The following is a 22,837-nucleotide window of genomic DNA, read 5'->3' as shown; positions in this document are numbered from 1 at the left end:
ACCCCCAGGTCCTTCTCCTACCCTTCAGCACATTGAACCTTCCTACCCTCCAGCAGATCAACACTCCCACCCAACTTGTTGTTGCCTGCAAACTTACTGAAGGTGCATTTGATCCCCTCATCCAGATCATTGATAAAGATATTACAGAGAACTGGCCCCATTACTGAGCCCTGGGGAACACCACTTGTGACCAGATGCCAGCTGGATGTAACTCCATTCACCACAATTCTTTGGGCCTGGCCATCCAGCCAGTTTTTTACCCAGTGAAAAATGTGCCCAACCAAGCCATGAGCTGCCAGTTTCTCCAGGAGAGTGCTGTGGGAAACAGTGTCAAAGGCTTTACTAAAGTCTACATAGATGACATCCACTGCCTTTCCCTCATCCACTAAGCAGGTCATCTTGTCATAGAAGGAGATCAGGTTAGTCAAGCAGGACCTCCCTTTCATGAATCCATGCTGACTGGACCTGATCACCTGGTTGTCCCGTACATGCCGTGTGATGGCACTCAAGATGATCTGTTCCATAATCTTCCCTGGCACTGAGGTCAGACTGACAGACTTGTAGTTCCCCAGATTCTCCTTCTGGCCCTTCTTGCAGATGGGCATCACATTTGCTAACTTCCAGTCACCTGAGACCTCCCTGGTTAGCCAGGACTGATTATAAATGATAGAAAGTGGCTTGGTGAGCACTTCCACCAGCTCCCTCAGTACCCTTGGGTGGATCCCATCTGGCCCCATAGACTTGTGTGTGTCTAAGTGGAGTAGCAGGTGGCTAACCATTTCCCCTTGGATTATGGGGGCTTCATTCTGTTCCCTGTCCCTGTCTTCCAGCTCGGGGGGCTGGGTACCCAGAGAACAACTGGTCTTACTGCTAAAGACTGAGGCAAAGGTGGCATTATGTACCTCAGCCTTTTCTCATCCTTTGACTTCTTTCAGTGGATACCTTGCATGATCTTGGATGAGGCTTAGACCTAACAGCTGGATTTATGTGTGCCAATGTATATCTGTACTATATCTAAACAAGGCCAGGACATGGAACTAAGAGCTGGATCGCAATAATCTACGTGGCTGTTGTGATTTAACCCCAGCCAGTAACAAAGCACCACGTAATCACTTGCTCCCGCTTCTCCCCAGTGAAATGGGGAGGAGAATGGAAAAAAAACCTTGTGGTATGAGATAAAGACAGTTTAATAGGATAACAAATAGAATAGTAGTGATAATAGTAATAATAATAACAACAATAATATATAAAAAAGTGATGCACAAATGCAATTGCTTAGCACCTGCGAAGAAAAAAAACCACAAACACAAACCCCAGTGTCCAGTCTGTTTCTGAGCAGCAGTCCGGCCTCCTGGCTAGCCTCCCCACTTATATACTGAGCATGGAATCATAGAATGGTTTGGGTTGGAAGGGACCTCAAAGATCACCTAGTTGCAACCTCTCTGCCATGGGCAGGGACACCCTCCACCAGCCCAGGTTGCCCAAAGCCCCATCCAACCTGGCCTTCAACACTGCCAGGGTTGGGGCATCCACAACCTCTCTGGGCAACCTGTGCCAGGGCCTCACCACCCTCACAGGGAAGAATTTCTTCCTCAGATCTAACCTAAATCTACCCTCTCTCAACTTAAGGCCATTACCCCTTGTCCTATCACTCCCTGCCCTTGTAAACAGTCCCTCTCCAGCTTTCCTGTAGCCCCTTTAGGTACTGGAAGGCTGCTGTAAGGTGCCGCCAGAGCCTTCTCTTCTCCAGGTTGAACAAGCCCAAGTCTTTCAGCCTGGTTTCATAGGAGAGGTGCTCCAGGCCTCTCATCATCTTCCTGGCCTCCTCTGGTCAATGTCCTTCTTATGTTTGGGACCCCAAAGCTGGATGCAGTACTGCAGGTGGGGTCTCACCAGAGCAGAGTAGAGGGGCAGAATCCCCTCCCTCTACCTGCTGCTCACACCTCTTTTGATGCAGCCCAGGACCCAGTTGGCTTTCTGGCCTGCAAGCGCACATTGCTGGCTCACGTTGATCGTGACATCATATGGTATGGAATATCCCTTTGGTCAGTTGGGATCAGCTGTGCCTCCCGGCTGTGTCCCCTCCCAACTTTTTTTGCACCCCCAGCTACTCGCTGGTGGAGTGGTGTGAGAAGCAGGAAAGGTCTTGACTCTGTGTAAGCACTGCTCAGCAATAATGAAAACATCTCTGTATTATCAACACTGTTTTCAGCACAAATCCAAAACGCAACCCTGTACTAGCTACTATGGAGAAAATTAACTCTATCCCAACCAAAACCAGCACAATGGCTATATTGCTGGCCAAGTTCCTGGCACAGCTTTGGCCCAGACCAATGCACTCTCCCAGATGGTGACCATTATGGTTTGGGAGTTAGCACAGGACAGGGATCTTTCCTAATTTGAAGCCTGGGTGCATCCAGCCTGTTTGGAGACATAAAATGTTAAGCTGTATGGACACAAGCTGTGCAATGCCAGTTGGCCACAGGGATGCAGCAAGTGTGACCCTCAGACTGAGGTTAAGGTATGGGCTATCCCATTTCTCCTCAAACGTACACTGGATGATTTTCATTGCTGTCAGACTAAGCTCAGTGGATCGCCTGCCCTCATTCCAGCTGTGTTTTCCTCTCCACTCTCCCACTGATTGTTCTAGATGCTCATTCCTAAACAGATCCTACATCAGAAAGCCATTTGCATGCAGTCTCATCAGTGTAAATCAAGAGAAATTCATTAAAACTAACGGATTAGATCAGGGACAAAATTTTCTGTTACTGTGAAAATCAGCATCTTTACACTTTAGCTTCCCTGTATGACAGTCATGAAGGATAAGCTATGCTTCTCAAAGGCATTGAAATGTTTTTGTGATTCCTAGTTCTATTATTATTAATAATGGCAACAATCATTACCTTGTCTTTTACATATAGAACTTAGAACCTTAAAAAATTATTTACTTCAGAATGGTAATTGTGGAAAAATGTCCCAAATTTAAAAGAATAAATGAAACTTGAATAAATATCAGTAAATATCTGAATTGCTTAAAAAATGACCACCACACTTCATGATCTAGTGTACAAAGCCTACATATTCAAATGTAGAGGTCTATGACATCTTTGGAAGTTTACAGTCATAGGAAAAATTCTTGCCCAGTAATCCTATTGCCATCAGTGGGCTCAGCCTAGATAGATTGCACATGATTTATTAACGATACATGTGATGTGGGACCAGCTGACAACAGAGATCATTAGTGGAATTTAATGCCTTTTCCTCTCCAAAACACCAATTCAAATTCAACTGATGTCACATCACCCACTATTTATGATACATTCCTTTTGTTGAGAGATCAGGCATCAGATAGATCAGCTAGAGATGGAACTGATGTGCATGCATTTACCTATTTGATTGATCTTTTTGAAGGACCTCTCACTGAAAGGCCATTGAAAGATGAGCTTGTGTCTAAGGCCTTATTTAGTGTGAGAGTTTAAATTAAGAAGACATCAGCTCTGTCACCATTCTTGAACAAAAAGGTACATTACATCCCTTGTATTGCACTTACCCAAATAGGTTAGCGTCCTCAGTCTGCTGTCAAGATACCAGTCACAGCTCCTGTGATATCCATATGAAGGCAGCGATTGGAGTGGCTGTCCAGTCCTTGTCCCACATGACACCACAACCTCAGGATGGGCAGGAAGATCCTTGTGTTCCACCAGCAAGTAATTCCCAGGCGTGAAGTTGCTAAATGTCACTGAATACTAGAGAAGAGGGAACCAAAATAAACATGCCTGTGTCTGTGATTAGAGCTCTGTGGAGTGCAGTATAAAGGGATAAAGAGGATGGTGGTCCTCACAGGCAACATATTCTTTTGCAAAATATGTATTGGAAACATGGAAGAGAGATGTAAAATTGAGCAGAAGGTGATGGTGAATGCAGACAAAATCAGCTCCCCTCATCACCTTCAAAAAGTGAGGAGGAACAACGTCTTCTCAAAACCATGCTTCAGTATGTCTTAAGATAGTACAAATTTGTTGATTCCTAAGCACCACACTGAACTTTCATTTAAGACATCCAAAATCATCTTCCTGCTCCAAGTTACTACTGAGAGCTTCAGGGACTAGGTCATCATTCATCACACCTAAGCCCTGCCTATAAATATATAGAGATTTTCTCAGTGCACTTGAAACTTTTTTCCCCTCTCTCTGCTTTCCCAGAAAGATCAAAGCATGATTATCTCTTCCAAATACAATTTTGAAATTATAAAAAATTCCCATGTTACCTGGAGCTGTTTGCTGACCAAAGGGTTGTCAAATGTCAATGCATAAGTCTCTTTGTCCAAGAGGAGAACCATCCAGCCATACAGGTTTGATAAAGTATCAGGGACATAATTGACTGTGGTTGTCTTATTCCTACTGTCAGTCACAGTTAAATTATAGGGAATGTCTGGAGCCTCTTTTCTGGAGGAAAAAATATAATCACATTTTTTCACTGAACTCTGTCATTTTGCAACCTTTACAGTTCTGTTTTTATTTGAATTACAGTAGTATGTGCTGGCTCTGTCTCAGAACGTGACTTCATTTGTGTAGTTCTTTATAAATATGGTAAGAAATGATCTCTGCCTGAAGTGCCATAAAAAGAGAAAGAGAGGCAAAGGATGGAGGAATGAAGGCACAGAAGAGCAAAGCTTGTGCCAGAGCAGAGCAATGGCAACAGCCAGGGTACCAACTCCTACACAGTCAGAGTATTTTCCCAGACTCATAACCCTCAGGTTCAACTTTAAGGATCTTCATCTCCATGAAATTTGATAGTTTTCTGATTACTTACTCACATTTAAGTGGTCAAAAGTTTCACTGAGGCTGAAGCATGCAGTACAAAGCTGGGGCTGCTGCAAACTGATGAAAGTCATTACCAAATGGGTGAACTTTTAGTCCAGCAGTTCTTCTGAGCATCCAAATGAGAACTCAAACCCCTTCTTTCACTAGAACTTTGCACTCCTAATTTCTGTCCAATCTAGTCAGAGAAAAAACCTCACTGAATAGATCAAAAGTAGTAATGATAGCATGAGTGGGTATAAACCCTTTAGATTTAAGGCCTCTGGAGACCTCTCTCTACTAAAAATAGGAAATAACACAGTGAATCTGGGATGGGTATAACCACCCACCTTGACTTACTCCCCAGGGGCAGGAGAATAATCAGAATTCTGGCCAGAATAACCTCTCACTGCTCTGATTGCCAGTTTCCCTGAGATGGAAGGCTGTGTGAGGTAAAGTCCAGAGATACAGAATACTCTGCTTTCAGGAACTGCTTTGTTGAAGGCACAAACTACATGAAGGAAAAGATAAAGCTGAAATGCAGCTAACCTTTCCTACTTTCAAACATTGAACATCCATTGTCTCTTCATATCTGATTGATCAGGGACACCTGATCATAAGCCGCTTCTTCCAAACAAAGATCTTATCTCCAGTCCTCATCATCTTGCATTTCTACAACAGCTCTTTAAATTGATAGAAACCATGGCTGAAAGTAAAAGCATGCTCTGATTAGCTACACTATGTTACTGCTTCACATCTGGAACAACACTGGGAAGGTCTCTTCTCCTAGAGGCAACAAGGAGCATCAACCTCCTCCAGAGGATGTCAGATGTGAGGTGAGCTAAAATGGTCTCTGAAGCTGATGTTTCTCCATGATCTGAATGAATTTTGGTGACAAGATTTCCACATTAGAAATTGCATTTTGATATCAAAACTCAGGAAGAATAAATCCCAGCCTAAGAATCTTCTCTCTGTCCCTTTACTGCACACACACGCACAGACTGCCTAAGCTTGTCTGAGAATTTGATGCATCACATTGTGCCACTCCTCTTTGTAGCAACTGGCAGAGATTATTCCCCACCCTGAGCATGATCCTAGTTGGCTTGCTGAGATTGGTGCAGGCTTGGCCATGCCACTAAAGAGACAAGAGGAGCTCTGATGGAAGCATCCAAAATTCTAGCAAGGGTCTTATGCCATCACCACCAGCATCTCCCATCTCTGGTCCTGCCAACACTAGCCATGCTTGTAATAAAATTGAAGTTGCAGCTCCACAACTGCAACTAACAAGTTTTTTTTTTTCCTGCTTCTTGCATTCTTCACATTATGCATGGGGAATTGCTTGGGATAGATGTCCCAGGACTGCAGATCTCAATCCCAGGCTGAGGAGAAGCCTTGCTGGCTTGCCAAGGTACCCTGAGGCCATGATTCTGCCATAAAGATGAATGTGGCAGATTTACACAAGTCAAGTGCTGCTGCAGGATGAAGCCAAGTTGGCAGTTTCACCTTTAGTCCACTTAGTCAGTTTTGGCATTTGAGCTGACACTAAGCTTAAAAATACTCCTCCTCATCTGAGCATATCTAAAACAGTATTTCTAAATATTGGAGTATTACCCCACAACTAGACATCTCAGCATATTACTCACCCCTCCAGACTGGATATGGCTTAGTTACCCAAGATAGGCAGTGCTAAAATTCATGTCATCATGCAATTTGCGTGTTTGTATTTGCAATTATTGGTTGTTTTTCCCCTTGTTGCTTTGGAGACAATCCGTAATTACACTAGCAGTCATCCTGGAGGAGGGTTGCCTGCAGATTTTTTTTTTTTTTTTTCTCTTTTAAAATCAGTTCTAGGGGTTTTTTGTTATTCTGAGGGCTGTCACTTTGGCAAAGGACTTTCTGGTTACCCAGAAATATTCAGCTGAGAAACAGCAGTGGGAAACAGAAGTGTGAATCAGCAAAGAATCACTCAACCAGAAGATATTGGCAGACCAATGAAACTGACTGGAAGGAGTTTATAAGGCTTAAACAGCTTTCGTACCACTAATAAACCTCCTCTTACAGGCATTAACTGGACCAGGATATTAGGCTGCTAATTAAGCAAGTAAATGACAACAAGCACATTATTGCCACAGTTATCAGCACCTGCGCAGGTATTCAGGAAAACATTTCTAGCTGCAGAAGCTCACCACACAAAATGTGGTGCAATGTTAAACTCTCCTGCACATCAGAAATTGCCTTATTGAGTTACAAAGGTACACAACACCACAGCAAGTGATGGAGACTCAGACCCATCCTTTGCGCAGTGCAAATCCACATGGTTTTGCTCTTTATTCATTTTACTCTTCATTGCTGGAGAAGTCCGATGAGACAGCTTGAATCACTTTTCTCAGGGACTTCTCCCTGATACTTCCAAGAAGTTTTAGAGACAGAGAAGAAAGCCTGTAAGGGGCAATCCTGCTGGGATAGAGGGAGGGATACATGTCACCTGATTGATCCGTCAGAAAGTTAGGTGGCAATTCCACACTAGCCACGTAGATTCACTAGCTAGTGAATTGTGAATCCTACCCTGCCAGACACCAGTCTTGATGAGAGGTTATAAAGGCACCCTAAATACATATCTTAAAATAGACGGCTAATTTCCAGATGGCTATAGTTAAGTGAAATACATCTTTCCTTTAAGATGACTTTAAAGCTAGGATAGACTTTTGACTGCTTCAGGCACTACCAACTTTCTTTTTCAGTTAATTGTTCTCAGTCTTTGGGATAGAGAGACAGGGAGCCTTCACTGGAGAATCTTTGGTTTGAAAATTCCCCTTTTTTATGCTGGAAAGCCTTTCTGAGAAACAAGGCTTTGCATGGTTTCATACCACAGTAGTCTGGATTCCCTGACCTTCAGCTGGAAGTTTGTTCACGACCCAGGAAAGAAAGGGAGCAGGAGATATCTCATAGCCTGCAATCTCTGGGGTTTCTTGACCTGGAATGCTGTGTCTTTGCCTTTCACATACCTTGCTTGAGGTGTGGCCACCCACCAACACATGCCCTACTCCTGATAGAGTGCCAACACACCAAAACAAAAAATTGGGGAACCTGAAAAACTTTGCAGGTCTGCACGGTACAAGACAACAATGAGCCTGAGACTACATTCCCCTTGAAAGGATGTCAGTGTGTGCTTTTTTTTTCACCTATATGCCAAACAGACGCCAAAATGGAAGTACCCTACTAATGGAATTACCAGCCACAATTAGCACCATTTCCATTTGCCCTAAATAGCCAGTGATTTCACTGTGCCCTAAATAGCCACCAATCTACCTCTCCTTAATGTTAATGAAGCAGAGTAGCACGCACACACACAAGTATTTCTAATTCAGAGGATCCGAGGGAGCCTGCATGCATCATTAACATGGAGAGCTTCATTATCAGAGGAAAGAGCCTTCCTCTGAACTTCCCCTGGCTTTATTTGAAAGAAACTAGGAGGCAATGGTCTTAATGCAAAATTAACCCTCACTTCAAACTGCTGGAAGCCTTTACAAAGTGTAAGGGGGGAAAAAAAAAGGATGACTCATTGAAAAAGCTTTACTTTTATATTGAAGCAGGTTTCAATTAAGGAGCAATTTGCTTTAGAAATATGGCAGGATTATTGGATAGAACTTTACAGTCTGAGCCACAATTTACCAATTGTGATTGTATAAACTGTTATGTAATTTAGCTCAAGTGCATTGTGCAGAACTGCTCAACATAGATGGGCCACAGAGGATTTGTTAAACCAATCAACAACATCAAGTAGAACAAATATTAACTCTCCTGTTTATGTTTACCGTTAACTTACTTATCCTAAGGGCCCATATCTTTGTGTATGAAGGCAGACGCTGTGTTTAGCTGTAACTGCTTTCTGTTTGATACATTTGTGTAAATAATCCATTATGATTATCCCTCTCCAAAGCAGGAAACAATATAGCATTGAACTTCAAATGGGACACCAAATGTTTATATCAACAATCCAATTTATTGTTGGCCAAATGAAGGTTAATTCTGAATTATGATCATATGAAACACTTTACAGGTTTGATGCTGGGCTCAAAACCAGTTCATTTTATTTTATTTGCCAAGAATTAAGAATTTTCGGCTAGTTTAAGTAAATATGTGTATCTTTGTTAAGAGACCAAGGATATAATTCAAATCTGCCTTATATTATGAACCCTTACCATCAGTAAGTTTTTGCATGCATGGGTCTTTTAAAAAATAACTACGTCTTTTTTTTCCCTGATCCTGAGTAGCCACTATGTGAAAGGCTTCCCGAATTTGAAGCAAAGGAGGAATTGAGATGATGTCCCAGGAGCAGAGAGGGTTGTGACTGACAAGCTAAGATGGCTTCACTTAAAGTAGCTTTTGAGTTTGCTACTCCTGGCTTCCTAACTCCTCTCTGTTCTTAAATCAATTCCCCAGCTCCTATAGTTAACAGGTTGATATTTTAAGAAAAACTAAAATCAGATACAAATTCTGAGCTGGAAAGTGGCTGGTAAGCAAGCAGTTCAGACATCTCTGCAGTGTGAGCATAGCAAAGATCTGCAGAGGACCACTTTGTCATTCCACTCGTCCCATGTCAGGCAGAGCTCTAAAGCATCCAAAGTGGATCTGAAAATCTGGATGCATGGTTTTACTGCACCTCCATTTCCCACTTGCAATCTTCTACAAATTAATACAATTTTAGGTCTAATAATACATTGATTATGACAGTGAGTCCCAGCTGGTGTATGTGGATTGTCAGGCTTTTCCTTGCAGGCAAAGAAAGTGTAGGGCTAGCAAATGCTGCCTCAGTGCTAAATATATCTCCCTGCACCCAGAAACATCCCAGACAATGGTCAAGGGGGTAGACCTGGGGAAATATCTTCTCTTGCATACTCATAAGCCCGTGCACGATCTGGCTTTGCTGCCAATACCCCAGGCTGTGGTGTGAATGGAAAGGGATCCTACACTGGGAACCAAATTTCTCTTGGGCGCTTTGGTGGGATGTCTCAGATGCCAGAAATATAGTGCAGTAAGAGTTGAACCTCTGAAGTTTAGCTGATGAGTTAACTGAACAGTCTACAGCCAATGATTTAATATTTGTTTTCCATGTTATGCCACGGGAGCCCTGGCAGGGCTGGGTTACGAGTCCAAGGGAGCGTGTAAACTGCCCCGTGTGTGAATACAGTCATGTACGCAGGGAGGATACACGACCAGAGAGCAACTGAGCATGTACACATTGAGAGAAATGTGATTGTCAGGGTGCTTCACAGCAGGTGGGTGTTCATCTGAAGGCACCACAGTAATATCAAAGGAAAAGCAAAACTAGAGTAACCATTTGAACTCTCTTCAAGACTCAAAGACATGGAGGTGGGGGGTATGCTATTCTTTTCACACTAACCCATCAGCAGCGGCTGGGTTTGCAGCAACTGAATGCGTGCACTACAGGAGAGGATATTAGACCAGATTTAAGAATTAAGGCTATAAAGAAGAAAGTTAATCTTTCCTCTGTGGCAGACTAAGAAGAGGGAAGCAATAAAAGGCTTGAACTACAAGACTGGTGCTGAGAAAGTCCCAGGTTTCCACAGCGAGAAGGGGAAAACAAATGAAAGGGAAAAAGAAGCAAACTTCCTTCTGGTGTGCGTAGCTGCAAAGTGTTTGGAGTCCCCTTTGCCGCAAGGTGCTGCCTGCCTGCCGATTATTCTAATGCTCTCCTCTTGTAAAAATTATGCATAATGTGAAGAAACTTTTAAAGTCACTTAATCATGTTATGACAATTTTTTAATGAAAATTTGTTTTAATATTAATAGAGACTCATATTTTCATGATAATATGGGTAGCGGTGGCATTTGGAGCAGCTGTATCTAGCCTGCAGCCATGCTGGGCTGTGCCATGGCATAAGCTGTTCTTCAGACTACTCAATAACTTTCTCACATATAAATTTATAAAGACTTTTATAAGCTTCAATTACATTTTTTAAAGACATAAAACCCCTCTTTAAAGGGTGCTTAAGTGACACATTATTTTAACTTTCAACTGGACTTCGTGAAGAAGGCTTTTGTTACAGCAACGCAAGGTTGGAACTGGATCCCCATTGCCCTGGAAGTTGTTGGGTGAAGCAGTTCAGGACCGAGAGTTGAACAGTTCTTGAAATGCTCGAGAAACTTCTTTTCTTTTAAAGAGAAAAGCTTCTAGGGGTTTTTCCCTAACAAAAACCCTTTCTTTTTTCCAAATATATGTTTTAGTGGAAAAAAAAGTGCCAATACACTACATGCATTCTGGTAAATTAAACAGCACAAAGATAAAGAGTCAGTCACTTGTATTCAGTTGCCCACGTTGTAAATTAAATAATTAAAATGGTCCCAGACATGCTTTTAGCTTGCACCAACCAGCCCTATCCCAGCCAGCTCCCAGGCAGGGGATCTTTCTTAAAAGGTAATGCTGGTGGAACTTCCCTGATGATTTGGAGGTTAAGCAGATCAATAACATGGCCATGGCCAAGCCTTGCCAGTTACCCTCAGGGTCAGGGAATGAGACTGAGGTTGCTGAGGTAGAGGTTGCCATACTAGGACTCCCCTCTCAAAATCCATGACTTGTCTCAGTCTTTAAGGTTTTTGGAGCTGGAGTCCTTCCCTGAAACTCAGGGGAAGCAAAAACCCAACACCTCAAGCCCCTCACACTTTTTATTGAAGAGCACAGAGAATGTACCACTCTAGACCACGAGAGAGCTGCTCAGCACAGGAGATGAGACTGTTTTACTGCTATTGCCTGAAAATTCCTTGTGCAGTGTGATTTCGTGCCAAAATGACGATGCTCTCGTGCTATCACTTTGACCTGATGATCAGGAAATGTGGGTTCAGTGTTTAAGGCTTGGGTTCAGAGGCTTGTAATCTGTTTTTCACCCCCGGCTGTGATAACATCTCTGTCTTTCTTACTGACTACAGGGACTTACCACAAGTGGTAAGTACAACAAGGAACTAGCAAGTTGCAGATCTGGTCGCGTATTCCAGGGCCCGGTAGAGCACAACAGAAGGATTTCTTCCAGAGCAATTTTTAATTCTTTGCTCATCAGAAACTGAAGAAAGCCAAACAACAGTACTTTCATCTTTTTGCTGAGATTAGATGAATCCAAGAGGCTGTACTGTTAGGAAATTCTTCCTGTCAACCACCTATCTTTCTTCTCTCTGCTCAACCTCTGCCAATTGCTCCTGGTCATGTTTTATTGTATTAATCCTAAACTATTCCCTTTTTATTGTGAACACTCTTCAAACACATCTGGACAAAATTCACCCTTTCTTCTTCTCCCTCCACCCCCTCATCCTCTGGTCATGCTGTGGATATTTTATTAATTGACTTTCATCCTTAATCCCCTCTAGCTCCTTTCATTCCCCACCCTGTTCCTCTACCAGGTCCATTCTGGAGCGCTGTCCGTGTGACCAAAGCCTCCCTGACTCACTGCTTTTACTTGGCTGCATGCTGATAGTCTTTCAACTTACCATGACAGAGATTTGGCTCGTAGGAGCTACTCAAAAGAGAGGATCTGGAAGCAGCACAAGAGGATGCTTTCGGTCTCTCGGGTTACTTAAGTACATGGTCCTCTAGAGGACAGGCTAACAGCTGGTCTCTGCTACTTGGACTGCCACGTGTCTCAGATGTTTGTTGACTCCCAGCTCATGTAGATGAAGAATAAAGAAGGGAAAGAAAGATGACTTGCTTGAAAGAAAAGGTTGATTGAGAAGTGCCCAGTCATTGACATGACTAATCTAAAATTCTTAAGCAATTTATTGGGGAAGACAAAGCTTACGTCAGGGCTCAAACTTTTACAGAGTTCAACAGCAATGGTGCAGATGAACTCCTGTTTGAACTCACTCCTTGAAAATATTTTGATGCAAGGAGGAATGAAGTGTATTGAATACATTAGCTATCATGAATTATTAACATTTACATGGTGGCAGTATCCAAAGGGGCTCAAATCAAACTACAGGCAATGTTGTGAGAAGCGCCATCCGCCTGCACAGCATCAACCCAAAGAGCTGGTAGTCCATATAATGAAAGTAAACGCAGACTAGAAAGGGAATTGATTTGCCTAAGACCTCATGGTTAACTGGTCCAGAAAGACATCTAGCACAGTTGTATTTTGTCTTCTACCCAGTACCCTTTTTGTTAAATCAGAATGATTCACAACTCTTCATTTATTGCAGACTTTTGTTTTCATTATGAGAAACAGTAATCACATGCAAAACCTGTAGGTAGCTGAAAGTCTTATAGTTTTTCCCTTCAATGGAACATGTGATTATTTTTTTTTTCCCTATTTGGGAATGGTTGGTGTTTTGTTTTTTTTTTCTTCTAAAACACAAATTATAAGACAGATGTGAATTATTAACAGCCCTCTGACAGAGCACTTCAGATTTCTCCCTGTGTACTACTAACTGAAACAGCGAAAAATGGATATTGGTTCAGACTTGCACTTCAAAAAGAAAGTGAAATGTTGAGCAAGGCACTGGGAAGTGAAGATGAGCATGGGAAGAAAAGAAGGAGTAGTGTTTAGATCACTAAAAACCTCTTCCACTCCCTCTCTTTTTATGCCAGGAATTCACAAGTGTCCTCCTTGGGTAACAGAAGTGGTGGTAGTACTTGGCTGAGCAGTATTTCTCCACTGGATCCCTTTAGCTCCCAGCTGCTCAAAGGTAGGAACAAGTCCAGCTTGGGGAGGCACATGCAGCAGCAGAAGTGACCTGGGACAGTATTTGGGAGCTGTATGACCATCAAAGCTGATGGGAAAGACCTGGCTGTATCCCAGGACTGCGTTATTACAAAGGTGGGATATGAGGCAGTGTCAGTAGGAGGCTGAATTCTGCAAAACCATTTTGTATCCCTCCAGAATTAAAAATAAAAATGAAAAGTGGCATTCTGTGAGACACTAGAAGAGGTTGCCCAGAGAAGTTGTGGATGCCCCATCCCTGGAAGTGTTCAAGGCCATGTTGGGTGGGGCTTTGGGCAACCTGGGCTAGTGGAGGGTGTCCCTGCCCATGGCAGGGGGGTTGGAACTGGATGGGCTTTGAGGTCCCTTCCAACCCAAATGATTCTATGATTCTATGATTCTGTTTCAAACTTATAGTAGACATGATTTACTGGGAGTGTGAAAGAGATACCAGGACACGTACCCTACATAGTAAGATGTGGCTATACCTACAAAGGTAGACAGATCTCCTACAAAACAGTGTCTCATCCACTCATAGAGTGTGTAAGCACTCAGACAGAGACCTGTGGCTACACCTCTTCTGATAAGCTAACTGATGCTGTGGCCTGCCTTCTGGCCTTGAGGCTGGCTGCCATGGCCTGGACACATCCATAAGATCAAACTCCTTCAGCCTCCAAAACAGCATGAGGACATCTAAATTTCCCTGCTGGAAATGGTTCCTAGGGTTGTGTTGACCGCTAAATTGTACTAACAAATTGCTTGGGTGTGGGACAGCTGTCCTGGGCCAGAACCGTGCCAGGGACCGTTATGAGCCTTTACCAGTGTAAACAGCTGAAACTGGAATGGGTTCAAAAATAAGTCAAAAAGAGAGACAGACTGCACTTACGTATATATGTTCATGTACAGATGTGCAAACACTTCCTGTGCTTGCATGAGTTTTATTTTCCCTAAAACCAGTGTAGAAGACAGGTAGAGGAAAATCATTATTTAATTTAGGACTGAGATATCTAAATGCCTACTGATATTTAAATATGCATTGTGTGACCATTACAGTCACTAGCATCATAGTAAGGAGAGTCAGTAGAAGCCCAAAGGACAGTTCAGCTGACCAGCCCCTAAGAGAAAGATCAAAGAAACAGAGGCATCTAGTGCTTCTTAAAATGTCCCAAACAATTAAAAACTTTGGTGTGAGATGCCAGGTCTGACAGTGTCTCGAGGAGATCCTTGCCTTTCTGCCACAGAGTGAAAAGCCAAGGGAAATATCATAGGGCATTTTAAGTGGCACTAGACATCTCTCCATGGGCAATCGAATCAAGGACGCAGGTTTCCATCAGCTGTAATGGGATACATTGCCAATGTCTACATGGTGACAACACATGTTTTTCAGGACAATATCTAAGTTTATATGTCTTCAACCCAATTTGAATTCACTTATTTTGACTTTCTGTCTCACCCACCAAATCTGGCTCACCTGCCTTATCAGTCTCTATAACTACCCAAAAGGAAGTAGCGAGGTGGGGGTTGGCCTCTGTATAGACTGAAACAGGTTGCTTAGGTTGTGAGCCTGGGTCAGTCTTAATAAGGTTTGATGATCTGAATTGACTAAATTCACCTCATAGCAAGCAAAGAACAGCAAAATGAAAGACCAGAAAGTCCTGATGAGTTGTGTAAGAAAGGCACGGCTCCAACAGAGTGGCAGAAACATATCTATTGGGAAGTTTTCTTTTAATTAAATACATCATAAACTTATTAAAACTTCTATGCAATATGGCTGTTCATGGAATGAGACCTGAGCCCATGAAATCATAAAATGTTGAATCCGGTTTTAGTAGAAAACATAATACATGGAATCATGGCAAAGTTTGCAATTTTCCCACTAAATATCTGACTGCACGGGGCTTGACCATTGATCTCACTTTGAACATCAATGCCCACCTTGAGCTGTATTCTTATTTCTGCAAAGGCCAGTTTATATCCCTCTGGTAATTTGAAGAGTGACAAAACAGCAATATACCACAGCCTCCACTTAAAGATCCACTTAACATTGCTGAAAATGCCTCTGGACAGGAATCAAGGCTATAGACAGGTTACCAAGGTAAGAAGGATAAACAGCTTGCTGAGAACATAGGAAAAAAAAAATGAACTTGGGCAGGCCATACCTAAATTAGTAAATAAAATAAACCAAAGACTGTTCTTTGGCCTGGAGGCCAACTGGTATACAAAATTCTCATAAGAAGTAGCCAGAACAAAAGCAGTGCCACAGACCATGTGGACAACATCACGGACTAATGTATGCCAGTGCTCAGGCTTTTGACCTAGTTTAGGACCCAGCAGAGAGGCAGAAGTCTTGGGACTGTGTTCAGACCCAGCAGCTCTCTCGATATAAAACACAGCAAGCAACATCCATGCTGATTTTTCAGAAGTGGAATGGTTACTTACAAATGAACAGACATACGATGAAAAACAAGGTCGCTGCCACAAACACTGCCACCAGAAGCTTGACTGAAGTTGGCACTGGCTGTGCAAGATGCCACAAGGATATCTGTGGAAGGGAGGAGATGACTTCCTCTCTGCCCTGTGACAGAGCCGTCAATATCCTCAAGGATGGCGGAGTGAGGAAAGGGGAAGGAGACTTGGAAAGGTGAGTTGATGAAGGTCAGATGTTCAGCTCTCACTGTAAACCCACCTGGGGGGAACAAATGGCATTTCAGAAACAGAGACTGACCTCTTCGAGTAATAGACCTGAAGATGTCTCTGGATAAAAAGAGACTAGCTTCATTTCACCTTCACTTTGGAAAAATGTCTGCTGAGTCAATAAGAAGGGGAGATTCAGGAAAATAAATGAATAAATAGTGATGGTTTGGGGAATTGCCATTGCTGTGCTATGGTCAGGTCCAATCTGTCCAGCACCCTGTTGAGACAGGACTTGTGATTACAGACTCCTCTGATCCAGGTGCTGCTCCTGGCTCTACCAGCCACTCCTCAGTGACTCCAAATGCTTCTTCACAAGTCCCACTGCCAAAAATTACAGTCCCCTAAACAGTGATTCTTATAGATCCTTTCTGCCTTGTTTATAAGGTAAATTCTTCAGCAATAAGGACTGTTTATGTGTGTGTAAATATACTTGTGTACATATGTACAGCACCTGGCACAATAAAGCCTGGGCTGAAAAGTGTGGCTGGAGGATCTTTTCATTACTATAACGCAGATAGATACAAAAAGGAGGAATACTCATGCAGACTAAAACACAATCAGTTTTTGAAAACATTAACATTTCCAGAAATGTCAGAAAATCACATGGAGCATAACAAGTCAGTTTTGGCATGAGTGTTCATGCACCACATTGGTTACTATCCTATTCTCAGCTGTAGCCTCTCTGAGTCAGATTTTACTATTCCTTCTGTCCTTTGATCTCACCTCCTGAAGTCTTTTTCTCTGTTATGTTATTGTAGGGCAGTATTCATTTATATATAAATATATTTAAGACGTAACTGCAGCTGAAACATTCTTCATAGAGCCTTTGGGTAACTCTTTAAAGCTCAAAAGAATGCTTAGTTTACACGTTATCTTAGGCGAATTCACCTAACGTTAAGGCTGGCCTGAGGTAAGAGTTTGGTGAAATTCTGCGAGGTTGTGTCATAGCTATTAAAGAAATCATTGCTCTTGAAATTTTACCTCCCAAAATGAGGAAGCAGAAACAAGTCAGTGCATAAAACCCCCTTCCACTGAGAAAATGAAAACAGTGCAAAAATAAGGCTACCTTTGTCTTAAAAATATGTGCAATATGTGGCTTCAACTAAGTGATGAAGCTATTTCCAAAGGAGATTGGAAAGAATCTGCAACTTCAGTCCATGCAGAGCAGAGCAGCTAACAGGTCTAGTTCAGCCCACCAGCAATGTCAGCAAAATGCGCACATTAAAGAGGGTGAGTATTGCTGAAGACTGATTGTTATGCATATCTCTGCAATCCCAGCTCAGGGATTTTCTCAGTTTGTCTGGGCTGCACACCAAGCACAGCATTTATCTTGCATTTACATATCACTATAGAATCATAAAATAGTTTGGGTTGGATGAGACCTCACAGCCCATCCAGTTCCAACCCCCTGCCATGGGCAGGGACACCCTCCACTAGCCCAGGCTGCCCAAAGCCCCATCCAACCTGGCCTTGAACACTGCCAGGGAGCCAGGGGCAGCCACAGCTTCTCTGGGCAACCTGTGCCAGGGCCTCACCACCCTCACAGGGAAATTTTTTTTTCTAACATCTAATCCAAATCTCATGCCCCACCTCCCTGTGAATGAGGAAGAACTATTAGCCATCTGTCCCAGCTGGGGAAGTGAATCATAGGGAGCGACACTTTTGAAAACTATTACTACAGTGAAACCTAAGGAGAGCAGGTATGCAAATACCTCAAAACCTAGCTTTTGATAATTCACCCATAACAAACGTAGTGATAAGATTACAAAAGCAAAACTGGGTCAGTAACTCTTCATCATTACACAGTGCTTTTTGTGGGATTCAGCTGAAATATCTATCAATGGTTGTCTGTGGAAACCATGAACTTCTAAACATCTGAATCCAAAATGGGAGGAAGCCAGGGACTGTGCTAAATAAGTGTAAATCACTCACCTTGCCCTTGGTAACAGCCAGAACAAGTCCTGATTGCTGTGCAAGTGTTCTCATCAAAGTTCCTGAAAGCTGTGTTGGAGATGAATAGCTGGTATCTTTTGGGAGTTTTTAGTCCTGCTGACATACAGGTCCTATCCTGCAATGAAGAAATGAAGAGCTCTGGGAAACAATATCACCATGTGAATCTCCAAGTCTAATGAGTCCAGGATGCAGCAGCTGGGACAGAAGGATGTGATTGCACTCAAGCCCATGGTTGTGGGGCAACAGACACTGTTTGAAGGACAGATCTAAGCTATTGCTTTGCAAATTCTGACAAGTAACATCTGTTTAATTCGCCATTTGCAGTATGTGATAGTATTACGTTCAGGGCAGTGATTGTCTTGTTTGCTTTGTCTGGGTTGTAGTTACTGTTGGACATTTAAAGGGAAAGGAAATTGCGCATTCCCTGGGAAGAAAGAATACACCTGGAAGGCACAGTGAGCAGATTTGTTTACAGTCCCTTTTACTTTACCTTGTCTTGTCCAGCAGGCAGGAAATTACCCTACTCTACAAAACTAATCGTTCTAATTTCTCTTCTAAGCAAAATCTGACTGCTGAGATTCAAAGCCCTTTTGTGTGATTGGAGATGGGGGGAAGCATTTAAGACAGGCTCTCATCAAAGCTCTAGTTGACTTCAGGGTCCAACAGAGCAACAAGAAGTGGAAAGGAAGAGCAAAACCCACCAGTGATGGGAAACACAATGGACAAACTAGATTTTGTGGTGATTGTAGGCCATGACACAGGGGAAGTGTACATCTCTCTGCCAATTTATCTTGGAGACGGGCTGGGAAGAAGGATGTACTCAGAGCTAGTGGGTAGCCTGGAGGAGGAAGGGCTGGCAGGACTGCGTGATATGGTTTCTGAGGCCAATAAACACTTTTGAAGAACAACTCTCAAAAGCTGTAGTAGAGAATCAATTGAGAAATCTACCATCTGTGAAAACATCCTCTTTAATTGAAAACGTAGAATGAAATTAACTTTTATAAACAGATTATTACTTCAAAGAGCTGGTGCTATCTTCAGTCCCATCAAGAGACAGAAGCTCCATTACCTTTTTTACTCTGTGATGGTCCTGATCCTTGGGCCATCCTGGTCCAAGTCACTGCTAAGCAGAAATCCCTGGCTTCTAGTAACAAATCAGTCAGATGATAGACTCTTGGTTTTTTGCTTATGCTTTGCCTGTTCTTCCATCCCACCACCACCCCTTTTTTTTTTAAAGTTCATTTATTTTGTTTAAATAAATAGCAAATAGAAGAAGGGTGTGAGACGATAATTCCTCCCTAGTGTGTCTCACCTGTTTCAGACCTGCTTTTTCAGGAAGAAATGCTTCTCATCAAATGGCTCCACAAGAACAATGAGTTGCTTTATGAAAGCATGGAAGAGGCTTGCTGAATCTCTAGGAAGCTAACAAAAGTCTTTCCCTTGTCTTTTACAGGCCCTGGATTTTGCCCTGCCACTAACATTTTAATTGATCAAAGCCCCAGTTTTTGAATGCCCTGATATTTCCAGAAAACCATCTTGGTTTAAAACACTTCTTTCAAAAACTGGAAGGGCTAGCAAAGAGAAATATCTAAGGTTCCCATTAAATTAATGTCATAAAGTTTTAATTGATATTAAACAGACATCATTATTAAAGAGAGAATTACATAAATTAAGATGTAAATTATGACAAGGAGGCTCTTATCATGAGATAATCAAAGATAATCACCCCCCTGGGGTACTGCAAGAAACAAGGCACAGCTGAGCGCCTCTAAATCTCTTAACAAGTACAACATTGGAGTCCTTCCATGGATCCTGCAAAGGAAAAACAAAGACATCCACCCTTTGGTGTCTGAGAGAAATTCATTGCATCATTGGGATGCTGCAAGGTTGGACTGGTGAAGCCAGGATTTTATCTGAGCTACACGCTTTCAATAGACCTAGTATAGAGGGTTCTTTCTGTGAGCTTCTGAAGAAAACTCATTTAAAACTCTTTTTCTGCCAGTCAGAGAGAAAATTAATTTCATATACAGCAATAGAAAACTGAGCAGGGCAAAAAAGACCTCAAAATCATGAACAAGCAGCTGTGGCCAGTTGTAACTAAAATTCCATTGTTATCCATGTTATTAATCTGTTAACAACCTGGTAGCACCCGAAGGATTTTGTCTGGCTGCCTAAAGAAATAATGGAAGAAGATAATATTTACTGCATAAATAAAAATGTTACATTTTGACGGCATTTTTCCTTCTCAAGTAAAAAAGTAGCACTCTGTGTTCCAGGTGGACCGATGATGTTATAAGAGAGAAGAGAAAACCAAAGTGTTAACTAAGACAGAAATCAAATCTGTTGTTCCCCCTTGTTATTCTTAAATCAGTAGACTAAACCCGGTTGTGTATGGTTGAATGGTGTTTGTTTATTACAGCAAAAGGTATACAGGCATTTATGTTAGAAAAGCTTGTTTAAATAATAATTATGATTTCTCTCAAAAATTCAGATCTGCAAAATTCCAAGGTTTTTCTGAGACCATGTCAATCTTGGGAAAAAAAAACATGAGTAGGGAAAAAATTGACACTTATCTCACGCAAATCCTTCAGCTCGTAAGTTAAACAGAAGTGTGAATTTGTTTTTACTTTTGAATGTTGTTTCATAAAGAATATACATGAATACGCATTACGATATAAAATCTTGTAATAGTTCCAAATTCAAATAGAAAAATCAGAGTCCTTGTTTCAAATTTCTTTTAAAAAAAATTCAAAACCTTCATACTGAAATAAAAACACGTTTGGAAAAAATACTGAATTTTCCTGCAGAATGCAATCTCTGGTTTCTCAACAGCTGATGTTTATTCAGCTCTACCATCAGTTAGTATGAATGAAGTGCCTGAAAAATTATGCAGGATGCAGCTGATCAAATGCTATTTCTCTTCTGCTGCTGCCAGCAGAAGCAATAAAATCCTTGATTCCAGCAGGTTGGGAGAGTGGTACTGATGCTCCAAGTTTCTCTACTTCATCACCGAACCATTGTCCCTTGCAGGTGCTGCTGCTGAAGGCATCATCTTTCCAAGGAGTGGAAGACAGTTAGAGGACTAAGCAAACAGACCAGCGCCCAACCCTCATCCTGAAGCTGGGCTTAAGTATTTATCTTTACATACAATCTACCTAAAACCCAAGCTTTACCCAAGCTTCCATGGAGCAGGGGCTGTTCTTCAGGGTTACTTTCTTATTTCTTCAAATTCCTGTTTGAAGGGCTGCTGTGCAACTCAAGAGACATTGAAATAATTCCTGCAGTGCTTACCTTTTGCCCAATGTGTCCAATTAAAACACTATCGGCTACAGAAGTGTTTCCCAGGCTTTCTACCATGTCAATGCCAAAGTCTTTGCAAGCATAAATCCAGAAATGCTGGAGTTCAAGGTTACTGCTTCTAAAAATCTATATAAAAGCATAATAAAGGAATAATAGTAAATTAAAAAATATTTTGGTTTATAACTCTGCTTTCCTTAAAATACAATAGAAAGGGGAAGTGCAAAAACACATAAAATTGTTGAATGTATATTTAGTATTTGAGAATTTCACCTTAATGTCTAGTTTCTGCTTTCAATTAATAATACAAAAATCTTTACATTCTGTTAACTTATTTTCATGTTAAAAGAAAAAAGAACAGCATGAAAGAAAATCAAAACTGATAATTAGTAATGAACAGGGTAAAAGTGCTCTAAATATTTTGGGGTTTATTAGTGGAAAAAATATTGGGGTAAAGAAGTTAACGTTTGTAGCAGAAAGATACCCTGAAAATAATCCAAGGTACTTCTTACAGACACCTAACAGCAAGAGGACTGTTCCTAGAGGGAGCTCATGGAAAGAAGCAGAATAAACTTAGTTATTAATGTATGCTAGGTCAGTAACATATAAAGAAATCACAAGTTAGGCAGAGAAAAACCACAAAAACAAAACTGCAAAACTTCCTTATGTTTTATTTCTTTTCATACAAATAAGCTTTTCCAGAAAGAGAATGCACCGGTCTGGAAAAAACACACTGAAAAACTGGACACCTTCAAAGGAAGAGCCATGGGATGGGTTGGACTAGAAAACATGCCTTACAGAGAAACATACAATCTGTTCAGGTCATCAGACAGGAGGGTAAGAGGACCACAGCCTCTAAGCACTGATATGGGAAGAAAGTATCAGATAATAAAAGGTGGTGTGGACTTTTTAATCAGATTAAGTAATAGTGAGCTGCAATAGCTGGAAAGTGAAGTTAAACAAATCAAACAAAAAAAAAAAAGTGCACATTTTTAACAAGGATGAAAAAATTCCCATGGAAACCATTAACCCTATGAGGGTAACACATCTTCTAACAACTGCAATCTTTATAAATAGCCCCAATCCACTGGGAGGATTTTTTTTGGTTGCATGATCTACTGGAGGGTGTCCCAGCCCATGTCAGGGGGTTGAACTAGATGATCTTTAAGGTCTCTTCCAGCCCAAATCATTCTATGATTCCATGATTATAGTGGCAGACATACATTAGATGATTACAGAGGACACCAGCTATTCATGAAAGTAGCACTAATTCTGCACTGAAGCAGTAAGGAGACCTCACCCAAATTGTGTTTCTGGCTTTATCACCAAAATAGGAGCTTCCAGCTGATGGACATACGGGAACAAGAACTTTACCGTCCCTATTTGCCAC

The 22,837-nt window shown here is 41.8% G+C and overlaps 1 protein-coding gene across 13 annotated transcripts in view; it reads right to left on the bottom strand.

Moving 5' to 3' along the window:
• PKHD1 (PKHD1 ciliary IPT domain containing fibrocystin/polyductin) overlaps window positions 1-22,837 on the bottom strand; it is a 270,672-nt gene that overhangs the window by 113,609 nt on the left and 134,226 nt on the right. For 12 of the 13 annotated variants that reach the window (XR_008576501.1, XR_008576500.1, XM_054821415.1 and 9 more), the window contains 5 exons: window positions 21,442-21,576; window positions 18,130-18,265; window positions 15,943-16,189; window positions 4,268-4,445; window positions 3,551-3,746 (listed from right to left, as the gene is read on the bottom strand). Coding sequence is in view for 11 of the 13 variants with exons in the window: in XM_054821415.1 (XP_054677390.1) it covers window positions 3,551-3,746; window positions 4,268-4,445; window positions 15,943-16,189; window positions 18,130-18,265; window positions 21,442-21,576 (892 nt within the window). In the remaining 2 variants the exon portion in view is untranslated. The remainder of the gene's footprint in view (window positions 1-3,550; window positions 3,747-4,267; window positions 4,446-15,942; window positions 16,190-18,129; window positions 18,266-21,441; window positions 21,577-22,837) is intronic. The other variant, XM_054821418.1, reaches the window with a different exon arrangement.

Source organism: Grus americana, chromosome 3, assembly GCF_028858705.1.
Source record: "Grus americana isolate bGruAme1 chromosome 3, bGruAme1.mat, whole genome shotgun sequence".
NCBI lineage: Eukaryota > Metazoa > Chordata > Aves > Gruiformes > Gruidae > Grus > Grus americana.
Note: the sequence above shows the minus strand (reverse complement) of the source record. Positions and strands in the feature narration are given on the sequence as shown.